Here is a 25,430-nt window from a genome sequence, read left to right as displayed (position 1 = left end):
CACCTCATCTGTCCTCTGATATGAAAACCACTGAGTTATGATCATACTGAGTCTAACGTTAAACTAGCATCTGCTGGTCGTACACTGCTGAGAGAAAATGCGGGTATAAATTGAACTCGTTTTCATGCTACACAGAATGTTCTAATCTAATTTATCCTAATCTAATTTATGTTCTAATCTAAAATATGATTATCCTGACCTGAGCTAATTTACTGAATTCAATTCAATTCAATTCAATTCAATTTTATTTGTATAGCACTTTTAACAATGAACATTGTGCAGCTTTACAGAACATACAGTAGGAAACAAAAAAACATAGGGTAAAAAGTCCTAGATGTTAGACAAAATCATCCCTAGTGAGCAAGCCTCTGGCAACTGTGGCAAGGAAAAACTCCCTTAGATGGTATGAGGAAGAAACCTTGAGAGGAACCAGACTCATATGGGAACCCATCTTCATCTGGGTGACAGCGGAGAGTGTGATTATAAATCATTCTAAACACAGAAGAGTGTGATATGAACAATGTCCTTTCTGCAGTTATGTACAGTCTACAGTGTGATGTATAATGTTAGTGTGTGTATTACTTAGGAGGTTGTTGTCATCCTCAAAGTCCACATAGGGCTGGCAGCATTGCTTTGATAAACCCAAATCCTTATGAAGCAGAATCCAGCTGAAGTTGGTCCATCTCTGGATGCCTCAGGATAAATACGAAAACGCTCTACCCCCTTTTATAGACTTTAATTCTGAGAACTACCATAAGTCCTGAGTTTTGTGATCTTAGATAGTGTGGTGGATTGTAGTGTGTCAGAAGACTGGTTAGCTACGTGGGAGCTAAAACATTTAGAGTCTTGTAGGTAAGTAGTGCCAGTTTGTAATCAGTTCTAAACTTGACAGGTAGCCAGTGCAGGGATGATAATACTGGGGTTATATGATCATATTTTCTTGATCTGCTAAGAACTCTGGCGGCTGCATTCTGGACTGTAGCTTGTTTATTGAAGATGCAGGACAACCACCTAGTAATGCAGGTAGTGCAGACTCTGTTGAATGCTAGGACTCCCCTCCACTAGAAAGCTCTATGGTCTGAAGTGGAGGCTTTTTTGCCTCTGGTGTGGTCAGCATGGTCAGGACCCAGGTCACTGCCCGGTTGGTACAGTGCTTGTAATGTTGTAGTCACACCTTATTTGGGGGCTGTCCCCCTCTACTTTAAAAGTGTATGTGACTACTGACTTCTGCACTTAGTCTTGGCCTTCCTTCGAAGGGTAGGAGATCTGCAGGCTCTTAGAATTTGCCCCTGGCATGTCCATGGCTATCCTGCTCCCCAGGGTGGGGTATATCCCCAAGGTGCCAGGATGGCCAGTTGTTCAGTCATCTTGCATGCCTTCTGTCCTCCGCCCCATGAGTAGCCAGAACAGGAGAGGCTGTCTAAGGCCCTGATAACGTATGTCCACTGCCTGAGCTCATGGCATAAGTCCTCCTGCCTGTTTGTCTGCTTTGGGAGCCAGAACAAGGGCAATCTCGTCTCCAAGCAGCGCTTGGTACACTGGGTAGTAGAGGCCATTACCCAGGCCTATGAGGTGTGTGATATTGCCACGCCTCTAAGTGTTAGAGCTCACTCTACTAGGGGTATCACCTCACCCATTGCCTTGGCCAGAAGTGTTCCCCTTAAAGTGTCTGGGACAGACACTGACATGTGGCAGCATGGCTATTGACATTCCCATAGCGTCATGATGCAGGGTTAAGTTCCCTCAATAGGGAAATACACCAGGTCACATATAACACCTGGTTCCCTGAGAAGGGAACAAGACACTGTGTCTCTTATCACACCCCGGGCATTCCTTCATACAAGTAGAAGCTGGAGTAATGTGATGCCCTTATATAGACTTACTGGCACATATTCCCTTCATCACGCATATTCACTTCATCCCTTCATCCTATCCAGCCGTGTGTGCACACAGAGCTTCAAACACAACTTCCTCAAAATAAAAATAAAAATTGTATAAAAGTTTTCATAATTTCACCCGTTCTTGAACCCCACATTAACACATTGTCAGTATATGAGTTTACAGCCCCCTAGTGGAGTAACATTGTTTTTCCTCATCATTATAATAAATATTTCAGTATGGGTTCAAACCTGATTGACTGCATAACCAACAACATTTATTTAAAAAAAATAAAAAAATAATAAAAACAATAAATGGTCACAAATGTCGATGGTAGAAGAGAGACAGACTTTTTTTAATATACCTTTGAATTATATTTTTAAAGATACAGAGTGTTTCTCAGGAGAGTGTTTATCTGGATTTGACTCACAGATGAGAGAGCAGAGCTTGTGTTTTTGATAACTAGAGTTTCAAATGCTTCGAAAATAAAACTTTTACACTTGCTTATACATAAGAAATTCTCTTCATATAGAATCACCTGTGCATTTGATTGAGACACAAGGTCACTGTTTTCTTTATGAAAACACAAACATAAGATACTAAACTGTTGTTTTAAAACTCATCACTAGAATTTTAGAACTTGACACTGGTAAGCTTCACCAGCAAAAGAAAACCTGATTACCTTGCTGTGTTCTGGTCGAATCATGATGTGGAAGTATGTGTCCTTTTGGTCTATCATGACAAACTAATACAAATTTGTGAATTGATTGAAGTTTAAGTGTAAGCATCTTTAACCTGTATGTCCAAAGAGTATGGTTCAGTCAGTGCAGATCTAAAATTAAATGTAGTCTCCCATTCCTTCTGGGTACTAAGAAATGCCAGCTGTAAAAGCCTGACCCCTTTTCATGGAGGGCCACATTTTCTATGATCACTTTGCCCATGAGAGACTGATAGTTCTGAAGAAGGAATTTGTTCTGTGTATACCATGGTGGGTAACACCTTTGAATCAAAGGCAATGAAAGGTGAAATTAATTCTGTAACTATTCTTTATAGTATTAAATCCCCAGTGAGCTATATTAGGCAGAAGCTGCCACACTGCCAAATGCTCTGAAAGAGGAATCATATTTTTGATAGAATTGGTCTATTCGGGGTCCTGAAAGAGCATACTGGCAGGTACCAGCTGAACTGGCTAGAGAGGGGGATTGGTAGGCACACATCCTGTGGACTCTGAGGGGGACTAAATATACAATGTAATGGTGTACTAAGACCCATACCAAGTGGGACCTGCATAAACAAGCATCAAGTCTTCTTTTTAGCCATTCTCATGAAGATCACAGTCCTCAGATCAGAAATCTCCTTACATGGCTTGCTTTGTATGTGTTGCTCAGCTCCCCATCTTTCCAATGAGGGGTACCAGCACCAAAACTGGTCTTCTGCTCCTCCCTGTGGGAGCTAGGCCCCAGCTGAGAATAACTGATGGAAGCCCTCAGCTCTCAGATGCAGTGAGGGGTCGGCTCTTTGAACATGCAAACTGTTGCTTCGGTTCATGATACATGTTGATGACAATGCTAACTGCATCAGCAAACAGGCCAGGAGGTGAAATCCTGACATTCAGTAGGAAGGATTTATCATTCTTCTTAATCCTCTGTGATAACCATAGTTGCCATAAAACGGCCAATAGAAGGATTGGCTGCCACAAAGTGCAATTCCTTGCCCTTATCCATCAGCCCATTATGCCTGCAGAACTGCCATGGAGTGCCAGCAACTCTTCTGTGGTAGTGCGGAGCCCCTGGACCAGTTCCTGCGTCACTGCCTGCTGTTGTTTGAGCAGGTATCTGAACAGATAGTTCATTATGGTTGTCTGATCTGCTGCCATAATTGCAGCAGCCAACTCCTTCAACTTCAGTAATGTCTACTTGAAAAATATTGAAACAGCAAGGCCAATACAATCATTCATTTGAAATCAAATAATTTTTGTATATATGTGAGACTTTTATTTCCTGGTATTTATATCTGTGTGTGTTAGACAAAACAATATATAGAACATTTTATATCAGTTTTAGCACAATTTTTGGCAAGCAAAAATAAGGACAGGTGGATTTGAAAGTGGAGTAAACGAAGTAAATTTAAGTATTTAAATTTAAATATCAGATTTCAAATCCCTTCCTTGTGTCAGGTCAAGTACTGTTTTAAAATGCATGCACCTGCATCTTCTTCAGTATTGCTGTTCTGACAGGATATCACTATCCCATGGATGCATCCCAGACCACTGTGGGCTACAAACATGGACAAACTGGACTCCAATTCCCACTTCAGTGTTCACAGTCACATTTGATTACACCTTACCTGTAGCCAGTTGTCTCAAACTCACCACAAAGTTCTATAAACCATGTTTAGGTTCAGCCGAACTGCAAACTATCCATTCAGTTTCCTTACTTTGTTAATTTTAAGCCTCTCATTATTTGTATATTCCTACGTCACCAATCTAAAATAGACAGAAAAAAAAAACAACAAAAGTAAATCACTTAGTAAATGAACCACATCACAAATATTTAAAAGTATGTACATTTATTAAAAACACAAATTAAACACAAAGGAAAAATGAAAAGAAAAGAAACAAACAACAAATGTCAACAGAAATAGCAAGTTTTACAGAAGTGGAATAAATCAAGCATCTAAAACTGAGCATACAGCAAACATTCTGCCTGAAAAGTGAGGGTGGAAAGGTCGTACAAAGGCACCAATCAGGACAGTAGTCCAATCAGGAGCTGCCACCATTATAACACAGAACACCCACATGCATATAGCATACAGACAGACAGTAAAACAAATGGGGCTGTTACAACTGTAATACCTTTACCCCTGCCCTGTGAAGGCTGTTGATGTTGTACTGACTTTTGTGGTTTTTCTTCACAGCTTTCTCAAAATCTGTCACCAGCTGTTGTTTACTTTGACTGACTAATATTGTGTCTGTTGCTCAGTATACTAGTGATTTTTCTCTTTCTGGATATTTCAAATTGTTGTATTGGCTATGCCAGATGCTTGAGGATTGTCTTTGATAGTTTCTCTTTATTTTCTCAGTTTGAGAATGGTTTCCTTTTCATTCATAGATATTTATTGTAGACACAGTGTTCCATTACAAATTTCTGGATTTTTACTGTACAATGAGAGAGTACAATTTTTCTTGCTTCTGAATCTTTTTGAACTCTGCAAGAACTGGAGCAAACACTTTGAAAACAAAGTTTGTACACTTATCTATATTCACCTTGTCCTCAGCATATTCAATCATTTTTTCAGTAGGTTCTTTAGGACCTAGGATTATTGCTTTACTAATGTTACAAACAAACATTTGATAATTGACCTTAGTCATAGTGCTGATGGAATTATTATCATTAGTGATAAAGATAATTTGGCTCTCAGCAGTTAAGTTTTTATACACCATGACATTTTCAGCAGTAAAACATGGATAATCAGCATGTTCTACCAGGTTTTTTATTGAGATCTGGTCAAATATCTGTTCTAACTCTTCTTTAGAGCCATTACATTGTCTCTTTGCCCACTTAAGTAGTCTATCCTTCTCTTCTTTCTTCTTTTCCTTCTGGTATTTTGATGTTTCCCTCTTTTTTGTAGCTTTAAGCTGAAACTTCAAACTTCCTTTTGAAGCTATTATAGCTGTGTTAGCATTTTGTGCCAAGATCTCTGTTCCATTGCTTTGTGTACTCTCTGCTACTGAGCCTGCATTGCTCTCCTGCTGTTGCTTTTGATAAAAAGGCTCAGGGTCAAGCTGCATATTTTCTTGCACATTTTGTTGCATGATCATTTCTCCACATGTGGCTGACTCATGTCGCCTCACAGACGCATATTTGTGCCTTGTGTCATTTGGTCCATATGATCTTTGAGGTTCCTCATCTGTCTTTCTGATGTGTGTATCCTCCATGTCTGTTCTTCCATCTTCTAGTTGTGTTTCTTTCTTGGTGAATTGTTCATTTTGGTGCAGGAAGACATCGTCATACTTTGGGTCATTTGGCTCATATGATCGTTGAGGTTCATCATCCGTCTCTCTAATGTGTGTTTCCTGCATCTCCATCCTTCCAAGTCCATCTTCTTGTGGTCTTTCTTTTTTGGTAAATTGTTCAGATTTTTGCAGACACACATCTTCATGCCTTTTCACCGAGTCTGATGTTTGAGACTGCTCTTCCATCTCATCATTGTGAATATCCTGACTCTCCATAGGCTCCTGTGATGATGCATCAGATTTGGCCTCATAGTGCAATTGGATAAATGATCCCCCATGGTGCTGTTCAGTGGTTTTAGACTCAATCTCATTGTCTTTATTCTCAGGGTCAAGCTGCATGTTTTCATTTTGCTGCATGATCATTTCTCCACATGTGGCTGACTCATGTCGCCTCACAGACGCATATTTGTGCCTTGTGTCATTTGGTCCATATGATCTTTGAGGTTCCTCATCTGTCGTTCTGATGTGTGTATCCTCCATGTCTGTTCTTCCATATTCTAGTTGTGTTTCTTTTTTGGTGAATTGTTCATTTTTCTGCCTTTCATACCTTGGGTCATTTGGCTCATATGATCGTTGAGGTTCATCATCTGTCTCTCTAATGTGTGTTTCCTGCATCTCCATCCTTCCAAGTCCATCTTCTTGTGGTCTTACTTTTTTGGCAAATTGTTCAGATTTTTGCAGACACACATCTTCATGCCTTTTCACCGAGTCTGATGTTTGAGACTGCTCTTCCATCTCATCAATGTGAATATCCTGACTCTCCATAGGCTCCTGTGATGATGCATCAGATTTGGCCTCATGGTGTAATAGGATAAATGATCCCCCATGGTGCTGTTCAGTGGTTTTAGACTCAATCTCCTTGTCTTTATTCTCAGAGCCAAGCTGCATGTTTTCTTGCTCATTTTGCTGCATGATCATATTTCCACTCCTGGCTGACTCATTTCGCCTCACAGACGCATCTTCACGCCATGTGTCATTTGGTCCATATGATCTTTGAGGTTCCTCATCTGTCTTTCTGATGTGTGTATCCTCCATGTCTGTTCTTCCATCTTCTAGTTGTGTTTCTTTCTTGGTGAATTGTTCATTTTGGTGCAGGAAGACATCGTCATACTTTGGGTCATTTGGCTCATATGATCGTTGAGGTTCATCATCCGTCTCTCTAATGTGTGTTTCCTGCATCTCCATCCTTCCAAGTCCATCTTCTTGTGGTCTTTCTTTTTTGGTAAATTGTTCAGATTTTTGCAGACACACATCTTCATGCCTTTTCACCGAGTCTGATGTTTGAGACTGCTCTTCCATCTCATCAATGTGAATATCCTGACTCTCCATAGGCTCCTGTGATGATGCATCAGATTTGGCCTCATGGTGTAATAGGATAAATGATCCCCCATGGTGCTGTTCAGTGGTTTTAGACTCAATCTCCTTGTCTTTATTCTCATGAATCTTAATAGCCTTGTCTCCAGTGGGACTGCACACAATGAGGGGATCTTCATCTGGTAAGCTTTTATTGTTTTGTCTTAAACAGTCAATATTGTGTGAACTATAGCTATTATTAAGACTTGAGCTTAACGATCCATATCCACTGCTTCCTAAATCTGTAATTGTGTCCATGGTCTCTTCATGATCAGTGGAGCTTTGAGCTTCATTTCCTGATGATGCAGCACCACATTTTTTAAAAAACATTTTAAGTGCGAGTTTAGGAAATTTTGCATCCTTTGTTGTATAGAGAAATGTGTCAAGTTCCTTATTTTTCCTGATTTCATCAATATTGTCAGCATTAAAGCATAAGCTTTTTTTTGGTTCTTTGTCTTTCAATTCTTTTTTCAACTCCGCCATGCTCTCATTAGTTAGCTTTTCCTCAAAGTCATGCAACAGGTTTTGGCTGATGTTGGGGTCAGAGACCCAGTCTTCCAGTTTGGCAAAGGTGGATATCTGCTTGAGATCTGTTTCAGATTCAGAAAAAATTATGTTAATAAAGTCTTTTGAAAGAGAACAGGTTAGAAAAGTCCATAATTATTTTTAAATTAAATAAAACACACAATTAACATAAAAAAAATATTTTGCATCTGCCCTTACAGAAAACAATATTCCATCAAAACAAAAACAATTAATGAATTTTAACATTTTATAATCAGAAACAATATTAACAATATTAAATAATGGTTTATTTAATATATAATAATATATTGTTATATAATCTAATAATGTAATAAAATAATAATAATAATAATAATAATAATAATAATAATAATAATAATAATAATATTATATTATTTCTTAGCATGAAAAAAACCTACTTACCAGGAACTTCTGTAATATTATCTGTTTCATCCACATTTTTGAGTCTGGCACGTTTTTCTGCACATTTGAAAAATGAAAATATAAAAAAATTCTGAAATATCTAAATCACAGAAGTACCATCTAAAACAACATAAGACACAAAGGGCTGTAATCAAAGTTCAGCTCAGTGCAGAACTTAACTGATTACTAAAACTCTGCCCCTAAGAATTGAAACCTCAGACTTAAGTAACTACAGGCTTAAGTGAATTGAAAATATTTAACGAAAATGTGTCAAGTGATTATGAAATTTTTGCAGATTTTTTGCATGGTATCAGCTTAAATGAGGAGAAATGCACAATTAGAAAGTTCTGTTTTTGTTACATATATGTTCATATAAATATAGAAAATATTTATACAGATATAGAATTACTGTGATGACTCGTTAGAGGCAGGTTGGACAGAATCCATTTGCAGATTTAATGAAGAAGACAGCAGGAACAACTCGCAAACTTTTAGCAGCGCAGAAGTCGAAAACCGGAAAACCAAATAACACTAGCGACAAAACCAAAACACAAACCAAAACTCGTAAATGTGAGGATAAACAGGCAAAAGTCCATACAAGAAAGGGAGTAATCCAAGGCTTGGTACATCACACAGGAAGGTTACTTTGCAAAGAATGCAGGTTAGCATGCTGCTTATATCCTAGAGTGCTACCAGGAAGTGAACCCAGAGGGGTTAGTATTCAGGCGAGGGCTCCCTCTGGTGGGCTGGATGACGTTGTGCCATTACAGTTACTGATGTTGAAACGCTGACTTTTCTACCTACTGAGGAATTTCAATGCTATTTTTATCAACACTGTCAACATCCACCAACTGGACAAGTGGACCTACAGTTGGCAGTTGGTGATATATACGAGACCATAAATGCCATTATGATTATTGCCAGAGATTTTAAACAGTATAAACTACACTCAGTTCTCAAAATGAACAGAATAAGGGGAGCTTACAAGGTTAATGTACATGACCTTCAACCTTCAATATTATCATATCAGTGCCAGTAAAAGCCATGTCCCTCACATGACCCTGTTACCACTGATCATTCACACCTGTTCTGTGTTTCAGCTAACTAGCACCCAGTGTTTAGTGTTTTCTCTCTGTGTTTTGTTCTGTATTTTTTACCATATTGTGCTTGCTCTTGCTCTACAGATGATACTTATCATTTTGTTTATTTTACACACAGACAAACCAAGTAGCATTCATTTTATTAAAAGATAATAAAACCCTAATCACACTCTTCAAGCAAAACATGTCTTCAATAGAGTGAATCAGTCTCTCTGTCTGTTTCTCTCTGGTACAATCTGGTACCATTGGTTTAATATTCTGAATGAAGAGTCAAGCTTCCTGACTGGACACTATATACAGCAAGCGGTGCTGGACCAAAGCCAGGAAGATTATGAAGGACCTCAGCCATCCCAACAATGGCCTCTTCTCTCTGTTGAGGTCAGGGAAACGTTTCCGTTCCTTGAAGGCGAACACAGAGAGAATGAGGAGGAGCTTCTTCCCGCAGGCCATTCGGGCCCTCAACCAGTACACCTAGGATCTGGACTCTCTGGTCTTACCCCCACACAACATAACATAACATTCTACCTCAGCTGATTGTTGCACATGCTATATTGCACTACTCTGTACACACTAACACTCACTGTACATTTTCTCTGTACATCTTTGTGTGTGCACTGCACTGTCACTTTACTCCCTGTAAAACTGGACATTATATTTTGCCTTATATACACTTCTACAATATATTTATATATTTATCTTACATATGCACGCTGTACATACTATACTCTTTTGCATCACCATTTCAATGTTGACTTTAGCAGACCTTTTTATCTACATATATTCATATACTGTATCTTCTGTACATATAGAGTCTACACATATATTATTTATATTGTTTTATTTTTCACATATACTATACATATACTGTATTGTACTATATACATACATATATATATATATATTTTTTTGTTTTTGTTTTTATATTTTTACACTTTTATATTTGTTATATATACATACATAGACATATATTTGCATATGCATATCTGACAGTTGATTTTCAAGTTTACCATTTTAACTTTTTTCCCTATTTTTCCCTATACTTCTTAACTATATCCCCTATCTTTTCATGTCCACACATTTTCTTTTTTACTCTTTCACGTAAGACAGTCGTAATAAGCATTTCACTACATGTCGTACTGTGTATGATTTCGTATGTGACAAATAAAAATTTGAATTTGATTCAGGAAAATCTATTTAAAGAGCTTTATAACCCGACTCTGAATATGAGGAACTTTTCCTGCATAAATATTGACATAAAAAATTTGTAATTAAAAGGCTGATTCTGAACACATAAATGACAGAAATAACTTACCCTGTGGTGCTGCAGCCTCAGAGTCCCTGTTCTCTGTGGGATGTAAGTACAAAACTGTCACAAATTGAGTGAAATTTATATTACTCGTATTAATAAATGCATGTTAGTAAAAACTTTATGCATATTTATGAGCAGTCTTGGGGTACAGTGAAGAGGCTTACCCAGTTCTTCTAACAGAGCTGCCTCATTCTCCTTTAGCCAATCATAAGCACATTCAAAGTGAGCTTGGCTATTGAGACAGTTAAAGATTTCACGGGTTTGTTTTTGCTTGGTTCTCTTGCTTAAGATAGTATCATACGTTTCTTTTCCAATACATTTTTTGTCTAATATCTCATCTGCCAACTGAGTGGGTTCTCTTGTCTTTTGTATAAATTCCTTTCTGTGGTCCTTCAGAAACCTTTTTTTTCTACCTGCCATGTTGACTGTTAAGAAGAAAAAAATGTTATTATACTATATCACAGCACAGTAATGAGCAAAACCAAATTAAACATTATCACATGGTATTCAATTATCTGCCTAAAGCCACATATGCACTTCATTTACTACATTATTTTATTATTTAGCACATACATTAAATTAAACATATTATTATACCATATTTTATAGTTTATTATTATTATTATTACAGAAGGGAACGAGTCTCTGCGTCATGGCTTGAAGCTATGGGAACGCTTCTTCATGGAAGCTGTGTGTGAAGCTCTTTGTGAACACATGCCATGGTTTGCCTGCAAAACCTGCATGGTGTGCAGACCTGCACCGACTTGGCCTGCTGTCATGTAGACTTTTTTTATGAAAGGCGATGTGGCACTTTTTATGTGACGTTGATGGCAGGGTGGGTTTTCTCCATGCTGCCAAAGAAGGGGAGAGATAGCGTCTCTTCAACCCTAGGTAGTGACACATACCTGTGCTCACTGAGGCCCATGACTGTCAAGTAATTAGAGGAGTGTGGGGTAAATAAGCGAGCCGAGTATGGGCTTTTTTATGACCTAGACACCTTGGTGTGGAGATCAAGAAAAAAGGGAAGTATTCTGCATGGAGGCAGTGCACAACCTGAAGTCAGGTTGAAGTCGACGGGTTTTAAATGGACGATGCTAGCCTGCTCATCAGATCAGTCCAAACTGAGCTTAGCAAAAGCACGTGTAATGACCTCCAGCAGCTCCTCAAACGCCACTGATTGCACCTCTTTAGGAAGCATTTCAGTGGCAGCCCTCTTATCATCATCCACATTGAGTTCCTCTCCTAGTCTTTTATAAATATCTTCTTTTCCTCTTGACTAAACAGATAAACAGCAAAGGCGTCCTGAAGACAAAAAAGCTGGAGTGATGTTATCTAGATGCGTTTTTATAGTCTTGCGGGCATACTCCGCTTCATCACATGACCCCCTTGAGCCAATAGATTGCTATGTTTTCACACAGAGCTTCAGACATAGCTTCCGTAAAGAGGCGCTCACCCTCAAAGGGTAACAAAAGTTTATGTGTATAGAATTCTGTACATTTGACCTTTGATATCAAATAAAACTATGAAATAATAAAGGATACTCACAAGCAGCGTATTAAATACGAACAATTAGGATGTTAAACCGCAAACCGGGAGCAGCCGAAAGAGCAACAACAACATTTACATCAATAAATAATGATACTGTATGTCAGTATTTGCATAGAGGAGTATGTGTAAGTTGTATTGACAGCATATCAAGTGTAAAGAAAAGAGTAATTATATATTTTTACAATTAATACAACAATTATACGAGCGCGCCGTATAGAGAAAGCATGCAGAAAAACAACGCAGAAAACCTGTTTGTATTCAACTCCATTGTGTAATTCTATCCTATAGAAGAATGTTTTAAGCTTGTTAACGGACTACAGATATAGACATGAGTTTCGGGGCATGAGCACAGTTATAGCGCACAGAACATCCTGGATGGAATGAGATTTATTCAGCACTGTATTACTCTGATTTAAACTACAGGTGTAAGACTTCATAAGCTGCTTTATCCTGACTGATCAATAAGTGTTATAAGGGTATATTCTTACCAGATTTGCTACAGACAGCTGTGTTCCACCTGAGCATAATAAAGTATTTCCTGGAAAAAGTGAGACAGAGTTCGGCAGATATGGGGACAATATTGCCCTGACCAATCAGCATCCACTAAAATGGCGCCAACATTTTGCACCGGAAACAAGAAGACGAACACTTTCGGTTTGGGGTTTGGGGTTGGGCCAGTAACAGAAACCCGAAGAGAAGAGAGAAGACAAGCTTCATTCATTCATTCATTCATTCATTCATTCATTCATTCATTTATAAATAAATTCAAATTAAAATTTTATTGGTCACATACACAACCATACACAGTATGACACGCAGTGAAATACTCTTCTTGACTGTTATAAAAGTAGAATTTGAAATTTTTAATATAGAACTATAATTAAAAAACAAATTCAGTGGGAGCAGGAGTAAATATAAAACAGCAGATGCATCAACGAGACAAAAAAGAATGTATAAGGAGATCCTTAAACAAGATTTTTAAATTTTTTATTTTGTCTTTATCTGCTGCCAAAACCACATATCACAGATACTGGAGCAATGATTAATAACAGCACATTATCTAGTTATTTTATCTGCGATTACAGGTCAGCTGTTTTTTTTCCTCACATGCCTTGGCAGCAGAGACATTATTACTTTTTTCATATATATTTGAATTCTTAAAGGAATTCATTATAATAGTGAGCTCTAAAATGTACTACGTTAATCCAACCTCAACAAGCATTTGATCTGATGTGATGGAAGTGAAGCAGCTATCCTACTGAAACCTAAGGGATTTTGAGCTTGCTTCATGGTACAGTCCTCATCAATTCATCATGTGTTTTCTATCAAAGATGAAAACCTTACAAAAATAAAGGAAGCATGGATATTCCACAACAAGAAATTTAAAGAAATTCACAATAATAACAACAATAATCTAGTTCAAAACTCTTCATTATCCCACAGTGGCTTTATAGGAAATAAAAATACCAGAAAAACTGCAAAGAACTCCTTCCTGAGGGTCTGTCAGAACAGTTTCAACAGACTATGGCTTTGTTACAGAACTGTCAAGAGCTTCAGGTCTTCATTAGAAAATGCAGGTATGTTAATGAGGCTTAAATTTCATGTTTAAAACTATCAATCACCTCATCAACACTATTACCAAAATAACTGTGAGTTGTTTGGTTTGTGTTCCCTTTACTTACATGGAATATGGCGGAGCTAAAAATTCCAGATTTATACCTTTGCTGTCATCAGCTCCACTCTTCTCTTGGAAGGTTTTTCACTAGATGTTGGATTGTGGCTGTGAGGATTTGTGATCATTCAGCTACAAGAGCATTAGTGAGATCAGACACAGATGTTGAGATTTTGAGGAGACTCAAGTTCCAGTTTATCCAAAAATACGTGTTCAGTGGGGTTGAGTCAGAGTCAGAGTCTGTGCAGCACACTCTTCCACACCACCATTAACCTCCACACCATGTGTTCATAAAGCGTTCATGTGCAAAGGGACATTGTTATGCTGGAACAGTGTTTGGGTCTCTTACTCTATTCCTGAAAAAGTAAGCAACAGCTCATTCACAAGAACTTGTATGCAGATGTTCCATATGAAGACATGAAGGCAAATATCCCTGATTGACATAAAGATTTAGTATTGAGCCTGAAATTATTATATTTTCCTTTAAACAGCTTGAGGAAATTCCCCTTTTTTATTACAAAGACACGCTGCTTGCTGACGTGATGTACTGGTATTACAGGTTCTCTTCACTGTAAAGCATTTTAATCATTATTTCACACAGTGAAACATTAAATGTGTCTTGCAGTGGCGGACCGTCAGAGACAGTAAGGTCTTCTCTGCTGGCCTAAACAGCAGTGATCTGAATCACTGACTTGCATTTTAATATATTTCATATATTTTTCCATGAATGTGTATTAAATTATTCCCAATAGTCTATTCTCTACATTTCATAGCTTTTCTCGGTTGTGCTGCTTCCAGTAGTGTATATTTATGATCAGAGTATTTATCCAATCATATTTCAGCCAGTGGATGACATCATGTGTCGCCAGAGTGAAAATCTGCCTTAAGGCCTTCAGAATCAATAGTGCAGGCGCCCGGAGCTTAAAATAAGTGGCAATGAACCTGTTCCATTAACCAATCAGATTTGGAGTTGGCGTCACTGGGGCCATCTAGCAGGCATATGATTACGTCAGCAATTTCCCGTCCTTTGATTGGATAATTGGAGTAGTCAGAGGCAGCGACCCGCCCATATACAGTGTTTCTATATTCACTGTGTCTCATTTCGGATGCTGCGTCCTCCGGAGATTGCAGTTTTCTGCATACAGCATCAAGAATGTCTTTTTGAGAAAAGTAACCGTAATAAAATGGACTATTCCCTGTGAGGTGTGAAATACTGTAGACTAATTTCTTTATTACTTTGCTATTTAACGGTTGATTAGTATCTATTGTCGTGGCGTCCAGGGGCGATTTTCATTTAAGGGGAGCTCAGCCCCCAATGAGGGTATAATAGTACAAAAATAAAAAATAAAGAAATAAATAAAATAAAGGTTTGACTAACAGGGTAGGATGGTAAACTTATTGCAGCATTCCACTGTATTACACAGATGTGTATAACATTTGAGTACTGAACAAGACAAATACGAGTCTTCCTGATCACACACACATACACACACACACACACACACACACACACTCACACACACACACACACACTCACACACACATACACACACACACACACACACACACACACACTCACACACACACACATACACACACACACACTCACACACACATACACACACATACACACACTCACACACACTCACACACACACACTCACACTTGTCCTCTGATCCTAGCCCCGGTCTGCGGATTGAAGAACGTGCTGAAAGACGGGGAGGAGCCGAAGTCTGCTGCTGTTTTCATATGAAATTTAAAGGGGACTGAGGAGATCACCAATTTGTGTAGAGTTTATGGAGAATCGCAGAATTTTAGGAGGGCTGAGTAGAAAATTGCCTAGCAACGCCCATGGTGGCGTCATAATGATGGTATAGAGGTGGATTCATTCAGGAAGGACACCAATGAAGGCCATGGTGTGAAATGCACGGTCCGCCACTGGTGTCTTCTTTAGTTGACTATCGTCCTGTAGCGTTCCCATCATTAGTCATGAATTCTTCAGCTCCTCCATCCCTGTCACCACAGACCCACTCCAGTTAACCTATCGCTGTACATAAAATGCCATCTCTCATGCTTTTCACACCCTTCTCACCCACACCCACAGCATTAAGGAGAACTATGTAAGGCTGGTGTTTATCGACTATAGATCAGCCTTCAATATTGTAGGTCCTAAGGCTTACACCTTATTCTGCAACTGGTCCTGGACTTCCTCACAGGTAGTCCCCAGGTAATGAGAGTGGGCCAGTTCACATACAACACCATTACCCTGAACACTGGAGCCCCAGAGGTTTGTGTCCTGAGCTCCCTGGTCTTCTTTATCATCATAGATGACTGTGTCCTAACACTGCTTCACTTTTATTCTCAAGTGAATGATGACACAGTAATAATAATAATAATAATTATAGGCTTTGTCTTCCAATTGACCTGTCAACAATACTAAGGTTGTGAACTTCAGGAAGAGACAGCAGCAGCACCAGGTGGTGGTCTGAACAGGGCCAAAAGAGGGCTACAAGGCTAGTCTAAGACAGGGTTGAAAAAACAGGCTGAGGACAAAATGTGGCAAAGCAGAGCTAAATGAGCTTAAGCAAAAAATGAGGCCAAGGTAATCGAAACAAGGAATAAAAAGTTTAGGACTAAAGAATACATAATGTATAGTTTGTGAGGAATACAACACACACATGGACTTAAATAGACACAAATCTTGAACAAAACTGATAACAGGCGTAATCATTATACACAAGGGAGAAAAAACTTTGACAAGACAGGTGTAAAGACAAGACCATAATCATCATAATAATAGCAATGAAAACAAGGAACAAAAGTGAAACTGGCCATGAATGCTGTAGTGCTGCAGGCAGGGTAGGCTTGTCAGGGCTGGGTGTCTGGAGCAGGGTGTGGAGCAGAGCCTGGGGCAGTGGAGCAGAGCTGGGGTGGCTGCTACATCTGACATACATCAGTTTAGTTAATTGAACAATTTCTTGGTAGCAACTAACAAATTTTGCAACTGATGAAATTTAAGTCAGAGACATATATAAGGTTTAAAAGATAGAAAAACCTAAAACCTGACAACCTTGCATAAGTATGTACACCTAATTAAATCTTTGTTAAAGCAGCATTTGCTTGTAATTCAGCTCTGAGGTTTTGGGATAAGAGTCTAATAACTACATCTTCACTTGGTAATTTTTTTCCACTCTTCCTTACAGAAATGACCCAGCTATCTATCAGACAGAGATTTCCTGTACACATAGTCCGTTCCAAAACTTTGTTCACTTGGATTTGTACTTTGGGTCGTTATCATACTGATTTTTCTGGATTTTTAGCTCTTGTAGCGTCTCCAGGTCGGCTCACTTGCTCATGGTGTCAGTTGCATCCTTCTCAAAAACTCAATTAACCATTACCCAGCTCACAACTGACCTATTTCGCTTATAGTCATTTCATTTTGACTCAACCGACATGCTGTAACTCATGGGAGCCAGGCTCCAGGATCTCTGATGGCTCTGGATAACCAATGACCCCCCCCAACGAGACTGGAGACAAAGGAGGAATCCTGCTTCCATGAATGTTGGAATTCTACAGACCATCAGTACTGATAGCCCAGCCTCACACCCCTGGAACTTCCAATCAACTTGTGACCTTAACATACAACTCACCCTGCGCCTAGCAGTTTTACTGCCGTTAAAAGTCAACAAAAATTCCCAAATCTAAACCGAATCAATGCCTTGACCGGGGGATGACCAAAGTTCTGAATGAAGACACACACACATACAAATACACACACACACACACACACACCCACATACATACACACACCCAAAGTGTCTGGAAACACTCATCCTGACCCCCACACGTACACACATAAGGAGAGTTCCTTTATTCAAGTTTCAATAAAACAATAGTAAAACCCTCCCTGACCCGTGCCTAACACACCTGTATATGTATTCCCCTTTTGCCGTTATATTTTTATGGTTGTATTACCACTCATGACCTGTTCTGTGTTTTCATGAAACAGAACATGTTTTATAAGATTAGATTGTATGTTTAATTGCCTGTACCCAGTTTTCTCTCCTCTCATACTGTCTCTTTCATGTCTACTATCAAAATGATCCGCTTTTACTTTTAGAAGCAATAGTGTAGGCCATGTGGTCATCCAAGTACATAATATGAGCCTACGATATGTTAATATAAACTTTATCTATTCCCCGACTTCACCATAAAGTATGTAAATGTAAAAAGAGTTCAAAAACCTCCAAAAGTTCAGGTGTTGGATTGGTCACTCTGAAAAACTGGGCGCGACCAAGGGATTGTAACGCCTGTGGTGTGTGTGCACACGCCAGCACACGGTAGAATGAGACCCATGCGCAGGATTCAAGGAAGCACTGCTTTTATTACATTTAAGACGCGACATAGGGAAACAAACGTAACACTAGACATGGTGTGGTTAACTAAACAAAATAAAACGAAAACAAAACCTAGACCTTAGCTTGGACATGGAACTTAAACAAACCCCAACAGAAACCACGGTACAGATAACAATCATGGACAAGGACACAAACACAAGGATCCCTATTTATAGGGGTAGACATTAGGGCTAATGGGATACAGGTGACACAATCAGGATAGGAACAATAGGAAGGGCGTAACAAGAGACACACAAAGAAGCAGGCTTCCAGGAACTGTCCAGTTCCTGACAGGGATCAATAAAAACCCTAAGCACCCATCTATCGTGGCCCGGCTCGGCTCCGATCTTTCTTCAGGACAAGACTTTCACTTTCTTCTGAGACTTTGCCGGCAGCTTCAATCGAAGAACATTTTTTTTTTGCACACTGAAACCTTTTCATCTCCAGCAGAATCTCTCACTTACTCCGAGGACTTTGAATCTCCGAACCTCCTTGATCCACTACATCAGGACTCTTATCAACGAACCAATGCAAGTAAAAGTTACTATTTATTTTAGATACGCAATTTTAAGCTGAAGCCCCTTTTTAAGCGAATCCTAATTACCCTGATGATTCTCACACGGGTGTAACCAAAACTTGATCTGAAACTTGCTATATTTGATCTCTTCTCTGTTTCCTTATCTTCTTCACTCTCTCTCTCTCTCTCTCTCTCTCTCTCTCTCTCTCTTGTTCTGATTTCCTCTGTATTCCCTTCCTTAATCTCAATCTCTCTTTGCCTCCTTATCCCCTCTCTATAATCCTTATCCTGTCTTTTATGTATGTGTGTCGTAGTTAGTATGTGTTGTGTGTTTCTGTTTTATTAAATGCATTTTATTCACGAGTGATTGTCTCTGTGCTTTGCTCACAATTTCGGGGTCCCTGAACATTGCTCTTGCTACATGTTAAATTACAGCTAGTACTTTATAAAGTCGTTATTCTTTCGTGACCAGGAAGATAACTTTCCCGATAAATTTTGAGCTAAATTCACTACACTGTCTAACAGAGACCTGCAGGTTTTGTGTTAAATGGATTGGTATTTGGATATGTCAGTGATTAGCTCTACCTTGACTTCAGACTCAATTCCAGCTGAAGAAAAGCAGATTAATAGCATGATACTGCCACCACCATGCTTTACTGTGGTTATGGAGCTCTCATGGTAATAGATGTCTTGTTTTTGCACCAAAAATTAATAAATAAACAAACAAACAAATGAACAAAAAACACATTTGATTGCTTACCCCATTGCTGAGGGCTGTGGTGGATCTGTTTGTGTTTCTGAGACACTTTTTGAAAGTGTAGTGTGTTAAGAATTTTATACATACAGAAAATTTTACACATCCAGAAAAGACATCTGTAAATGATTATAAGCATTTCATGTCAACTTCGTACATGTGGAAAAAAAATTATTAAAGTATTGTGTAATATACTTCATACAGAAAACTACAATATTGTTGCATCATATATAAATAAAAATAAGTCTTTATAAACAATTCTTTAGATTGACTGTTGTTAGAAGCCTTTATTTTGTCACATATATATTAAAGCATTGCTATGAAATGAAGCAGGGCCTCAATCCCACTACTGCATGAGTGTGATATAGGAATCTGTAACCCATTAATATGTAAATTACTGATGCTGGATCTTCCTTTCCTTTCTTTTTTTTTTGGATAAAATGCAGAATTAAAATATTTTGACCTCTTTGTCCTTTTGCATATACATGACTGATTTGTTGACCAACATTACCAATGAATTGGTTTAGAAACTGGTTGTTCTCCGACGCCTTATGGAACCATTATTCTGGTAATAGATTGGCATTTCAGAGTCTGCAGTAGTGATCTGTGCTGCATTTGTTATTGCTGTCATTGCAGTATCCTCTAATCTGTCTCTATTTATTGCGTTATCCCGAAAGAACATGCCATCTCTACTGCTTGAGACTGTTGATATTGTGCTTGATTTAGGTATTGACTCCACTGAGATGTCTGTATTTGAGATATTATGAAAATATGAAATTTCATCATCTGCAATAGATAGCTTCTGTGGTGATGCTGTGCTTGGTATTGTTAATGAGTCCTCCGAGCTACCAATGTTTAATCCATTTTCCCTGATGGATATTTCAACGTCTGCAGGGCCTGCTACTGTTGGAAACACTGAGTTTGGTAATGGTAAGGAATCCACTGAACCCTCTATGGAAAGGGAACCTATTGCTGAATCTGAAACAGAGTCTGTTGACTGGTTGCTTATGATCCATAATGCATTTTTGTGTTCTATGTTTTCTGAGATAATCTTAAACCACTTTGGAGTGAAGTGGCAGAAGATAACTCCAAAATTGGAGACCATGATGGCTGATATCTGAGTAATAGGTCTCAGTTCATGCTGCGTGATAAAGACCGGAATAAAACAAAGCCAAGTCAACAGATGGATAATCATGCTGAAAACGATAGGTTCAGTTTCATTATCTCTGCCTCTGAAGGCCAACAGGAAACACACCACAGCTAGAATTGCAATGTATATATGCATGGCCCCAAAGGCGATCATGGATGCTCCTTGGGTGCACAGTTGGCTCATGGTAAGTGGAGTTTTTGATTTCATCTCCTCAACACCTGGCTGATCAAATACAAACCAGAAGATACAAATGAGACCCTGAATAGCAGTCAGGAGGCCTATGATGACAAACGGCTTATCAATCCTTTGCAATCTGTGCTGTGTGTATGGATCAGAAGCCATATAGCCTATAAAGGTACAAAAAGCCTTGGTCAGAATGCAGGACACACACAGCGTGAATCCAAAGGCATACATGGCCTGTTGTGCCATGCACTGATTAATGCTTGGTCTGCCTAAAAAAATGATGACACCTCCAAAACTCACAATAAGCCCAAATTTCATAATAAAAGAATACATTAAAGTGTTTCTGATAATAGTATTGTCTCTGTGTAAAATGAAAAAGATAAATGAGAAGATCAGTAGCAGTATGCCGATTCCTGTTCCAACCAGCACCACGATGGAATACGGATCAGACCACTTCAAATACCACACCTGCCACTCCTGACATTCTGTGGCATTTGTAGGAGAAGTAGTTCCATTTGGACACTTTTGACAAGTATCTTGATCTGTGTACAGAAAACAATGTAATATAATAAAACTTCTGTCTCTGATTAAATTAAATTAAATTAAATTAAACAACAAACCACAGGTCACAGTTTTACAACTCACCTGGCAGGTTAGAAAAATATCCTTCGCTGCAAACAGTACAGTTATAACAACAGGAAATATCTGACACACTCTTCCGTGTGCCAGGTGGACAAGTTTCTGAACATCTAGACCAGGGCACCTAGATGAAAAAAGAGATGTTTTCTTTGGTTAAAATATTCACAGCCCTCTGTGTTCACAGTGCACATCTTTTTGTTACAACCTGGAAGTAACTAGGATGACGAGGGATAATTAGTTCAATAATTTACATCAAATGATCTATAATGTACTTTGGCTTTGTCCAGTTTCTATCCAGTAGATTAAAACAATCCCCCGACATGATGTTAACACCACCTCTAGAAGGAGGATGTCCCAGAATTTCCTAGAATATCGCAGAATATTTTGCCATATTAATTTTATTACATATTCAGATTCATCTTTATCTATTTCAACAGGAAAGAAGAAAGGGTATAATATACAGAGTTCATTACATACAAAAAAAGATAAAATCTATAATATGTATTAAAATGGCCTAAATTCATTCTTTCCCATCAGATTGCATAACATTCCATTTGACCTCACCGTGTTGTTGGTCCATTGGATACTGTGCTCATAAACCTCCACATCCTTCTTGCTTATGAGGAATTTTCCCACCACACTTGGTATTCGTCTATTCCCCGAATTTTTCCACATTATGAGGTCATAGCCAGTGTCAAAATCACCATCATTATTAAAATAATGTAATTGGTTGTCAAGGGTGAAGTTTATCTTGCGCAGAATATCCACTAGCTGAAAGAAAACAAAAACAACACACACATATATATATATGTATATGTATATGTATATATATAACCTGTAGCCCACACCACTGATGAGTTCTGGCTTCTGTGTGACAGGTTTTCATTTTCTACAACTGCTAATAAAATATATTTATTAATGTGCACATTTGCTGTTGGTAGATGTTTCTGTAACATTTATAGAATGAGATGCTGTTGTAGGAAACTCATGGGTAACACTGCTTCATAACATGACTCAATATTTCATTGTAACAACTCATCCCTGACCTTTATTTTACCTTCGCTAGTGGAAAGTTTGCATCTCCAGGACAGGCAGTGTCGTTACATTCAAGAATCTTCTTGATTGCATGAGCTACAGCATAGACTGCAACTCTCTGACTATATGTAGCAGTAAGATCCATAGCACTGATCAGGTAGTCATCATTCATCCCCTGGGGGTCGGTCACATTGCAAGCAGATGTATGTGCGTTGTTAGAATTTGGATCAGGAGGACATTTGAATCTCATTTGCTTGTACTCCCTGATGAAATCATTGTGTCCTCCTGAGCTTGGCTGAAGGTTCAGGAGATAGTCTTTAAAGCCTGGAATCTCACCAGTGACAAATGTAAATCCTAAGATGTCTCCTACTTTGTTTATGTCGTTCATTGTCATTAAAGAGCCTGCCATAGACCAGGCATCACTGGCTATCCAGGTACGACTAGTGTTCGTCTTAATCATCTCTTTAAAAAGCATCTCCACCAGGGAGGATCTTAAAATGAGCAGCACAATCTTGGCACTAGAGGATCGAATGCGATCAGCTGCCTCCTTAATGCTCTTCTCCGAAATATCAATGGTTGGTAAAACTTCTTTGAATTCCACACACACTTTCACTTCTTCTGCAGCCACCAGAAAGTTCTCAAGTGCTGCATTGCCATAGTCATCATCTAGCGTCACCACCCCAACCCAGTTCCAGGAAAAGTGTCTCATGAGCTTTGCCAGTGCCTGTGTCTGGTATATGTCACTTGGAATGACACGTAAGAACGATGGATAACGCAGCTTGTCACTTAGTATGGGTGCCGAAGAAGTGCAACTGATCTGTGAAATGATAAGAACAAATATAGAGAAATTAAACACAAAACCACACATCAGACGCACCACAAAAATACATCAAAGACACATTATTGCATTTATTTATTCTGTTTGGATTAAAAATAGCCAGACTAGTGAAGTAAATAAGTAAACTATGAAGTAAAATGGTATTTATGTACAGATAAAAGTGTAAACTACTGTTACAATTAAAAATGTAAATTATTCTCCTATAAGAGCACACCCTGAAGAGTTTTATTATGCTCTCACAGCAATTTGTATAACACTAAAAATTAAGATATTGAGAAAATTAAGATAAGATAACATTATAACAATCAGACTTGGTTTGTCTTGTCTTCTTATCACTGTAATATTTTAGCTGGTACTGGTTAGTGTTCTTATGAGTATCAGAGAACATGACAACTAACAAAACAACTTCTTGAAACCTTCAAATGAACACAGAAGAACATTGCGTTTTGTGTACATTAGGTTACTATGCATTAAGATGCTGCTACCACAATACTCCTCAGTATTACCTGAGGAATCATGTAGAGACTGAGCATTTTGGCAACAGGAATTGATAATTCAGAGTATCTTTCTCCTAAAAATGCCTTCACAGGTGAATTAAAGTTAGTGTAGTCAGAGAGAACAGGAAGAGACCCATTAACTGCAAGCATGTGCTCCACACAGTGTAAGGCTTTGGATGCACATGCACATGGATCACACATCAGATATCCCAGCTGAAGTCCAGGCAGAAAGCTTGAGTTATTTATAGTTTCAATGGTTTGGATTATTGCCAAAGATTGTACAAAGGATATTAGATTAAATCTGAAAAAGACAAGAGAAGGAAATTAAAATGTATAGATTTGTAAACAGTTAGGTTTTAGTATAGATCTAACATGGATAAAACAACAGTCTCATACTTACTCTTCACATGGTGTGTACGGACGATTTGATGCATAAAACGTTGCAAACTTTGAGTGAACTGAACTAAGAATCCCGATAACGATATCTCCGGGTAAATAAGCTCCACAGAGTGATGGTATAACATCACAGAGTACCGACCTCCCAGAAATCAGTGTTACTCCAAGCAGGTAGAGATGGAAATAAAAACCCATGTTGCAAATACAAAAAATAGACTGACATTGTCTAACACCTAAGCCATCTGATATCTCAGGTGCAGCAAACCTGAAACACAATCTGTGGGAAGTTTTTATGCTCTCTCATGCATAACTTGCTTGAGAAAACAGGACAAACCAGTTTAGGAGACCTGTCTACGACACAAAAGGTATTGGCAACCAAAGAGGGAAAAACTTAATTGTAGAGTAGCCTATTATATTTTATGAAAACAATGTTTATTACAATTCCTTCAGGTATAGGGTATAGGGATCTTTCATAGATCCCAAAACTGATCATATCAACTGCCTGAAATTATGAAATAGAAATATTTTAGAGGCAAACCGACAGAGTATATGTGTGTGCTTGTCAGCCAGTCTGACTTTTTAGATGATAAAATGTCCTCCAATCTGTTTGGTCCATTTAGGCAGGGGTGTAATTTCCACTGGGGACAGGGGGAACATGCCCCCCCACTTTTTAAAATCCCGTTTGTGTCCCCCCCACTTTCAAATTCATTTTTTATGATTTATCGCCACAGAGGAGCAAGACCGAGCAGGACACAGAGAGTCTGCCTGTGTCGATGCATGTGTCAGCATCCAGGAACGTCGCATGCACACTCTAAAAATATCTCACTGAAAGGTTTAATGAACAGGTATTGCGGCTGCGGCACAGTCAGCGATGAAACACCAGAAACACCAACAGATGACTTTAATGTCATCATGGCTGATAAGAAAGAAAGGAGTTGGTAGAGTTTGAGTTGGTTGATTCAGTAAATTAGCTCAGGATAATCATATTTACTATCTACTTGTTGATGTTAGCCTAATGGTGACTGAGCTAATGTTAACATACACTGTTGTTGCTAGATAACTTCAGACTGTTAGCTAAATATTTAATGTAGATTAAAATATTCTGTGTACCATGAAAACAAGTTCACTTTAAACCGCAAAGTACAGCAAAGTATGACCAGCAGACACTGGATGCTAGTTTAACGTTAAACTCAATATGATC

The 25,430-nt window shown here is 38.6% G+C and overlaps 2 protein-coding genes across 5 annotated transcripts; both read right to left on the bottom strand.

Moving 5' to 3' along the window:
• Positions 1 to 262: 262 nt before the first annotated feature.
• On the bottom strand, positions 263 to 12,747 carry LOC131346266 (trichohyalin-like). Of its 4 annotated transcripts, XR_009203590.1 has the most exons (6): positions 12,640 to 12,747; positions 10,768 to 11,028; positions 10,607 to 10,639; positions 8,195 to 8,251; positions 4,733 to 7,836; positions 263 to 4,363 (listed from the first exon to the last, which is right to left on the bottom strand). XR_009203590.1 is itself a non-coding variant. In XM_058379711.1 (5 exons), exons 1-5 carry the CDS (start codon positions 12,674 to 12,676, stop codon positions 5,033 to 5,035), a joined length of 3,192 nt encoding a protein of 1,063 aa, XP_058235694.1. In that variant the 5' UTR covers positions 12,677 to 12,747; the 3' UTR covers positions 4,432 to 5,032. The 4 variants fall into 4 exon arrangements, 3 of the variants coding, with proteins under 3 accessions (XP_058235694.1, XP_058235695.1, XP_058235696.1); XM_058379711.1 differs by lacking the exon at positions 263 to 4,363 and having other exon boundaries at positions 4,432 to 7,836; XM_058379712.1 differs by lacking the exons at positions 263 to 4,363; positions 10,768 to 11,028 and having other exon boundaries at positions 4,432 to 7,836; positions 12,640 to 12,699.
• A 6,992-nt stretch (positions 12,748 to 19,739) lies between these two features.
• LOC131345659 (G-protein coupled receptor family C group 6 member A-like) lies at positions 19,740 to 24,495 on the bottom strand. Its single transcript, XM_058378655.1, has 6 exons — positions 24,234 to 24,495; positions 23,843 to 24,134; positions 22,521 to 23,315; positions 22,028 to 22,234; positions 21,470 to 21,587; positions 19,740 to 21,366 (listed from the first exon to the last, which is right to left on the bottom strand). Exons 1-6 carry the CDS (start codon positions 24,422 to 24,424, stop codon positions 20,015 to 20,017), a joined length of 2,955 nt encoding a protein of 984 aa, XP_058234638.1. The 5' UTR covers positions 24,425 to 24,495; the 3' UTR covers positions 19,740 to 20,014.
• Positions 24,496 to 25,430: the final 935 nt, after the last annotated feature.

Source organism: Hemibagrus wyckioides, linkage group LG25 (genome assembly GCF_019097595.1).
Source record: "Hemibagrus wyckioides isolate EC202008001 linkage group LG25, SWU_Hwy_1.0, whole genome shotgun sequence".
Lineage (NCBI taxonomy): Eukaryota > Metazoa > Chordata > Actinopteri > Siluriformes > Bagridae > Hemibagrus > Hemibagrus wyckioides.
The sequence above is the reverse complement of the archived record's forward strand: the minus strand, read 5'-3'. Positions and strand labels throughout refer to the sequence as shown.

Excerpts from the sequence above, each read along its gene's own strand:
- LOC131346266 (XM_058379711.1), bottom strand. The coding sequence starts at position 12,676 with ATGCTCAGGTGGAACACAGCTGTCTGTAGCAAATCTG. Across the intron at positions 10,640-10,767 it reads AGCTCTGTTAGAAGAACTGG|AGAACAGGGACTCTGAGGCT; the intron begins GTAAGCCTCTTC and ends TACATCCCACAG. Across the intron at positions 8,252-10,606 it reads TGAGGCTGCAGCACCACAGG|AAAAACGTGCCAGACTCAAA; the intron begins GTAAGTTATTTC and ends TCAAATGTGCAG.
- LOC131345659 (XM_058378655.1), bottom strand. The coding sequence starts at position 24,424 with ATGGGTTTTTATTTCCATCTCTACCTGCTTGGAGTAACACTGATTTCT. Across the intron at positions 24,135-24,233 it reads CCGTACACACCATGTGAAGA|ATTTAATCTAATATCCTTTG; the intron begins GTAAGTATGAGA and ends TGTCTTTTTCAG. Across the intron at positions 23,316-23,842 it reads GTCTCTACATGATTCCTCAG|ATCAGTTGCACTTCTTCGGC; the intron begins GTAATACTGAGG and ends ATCATTTCACAG.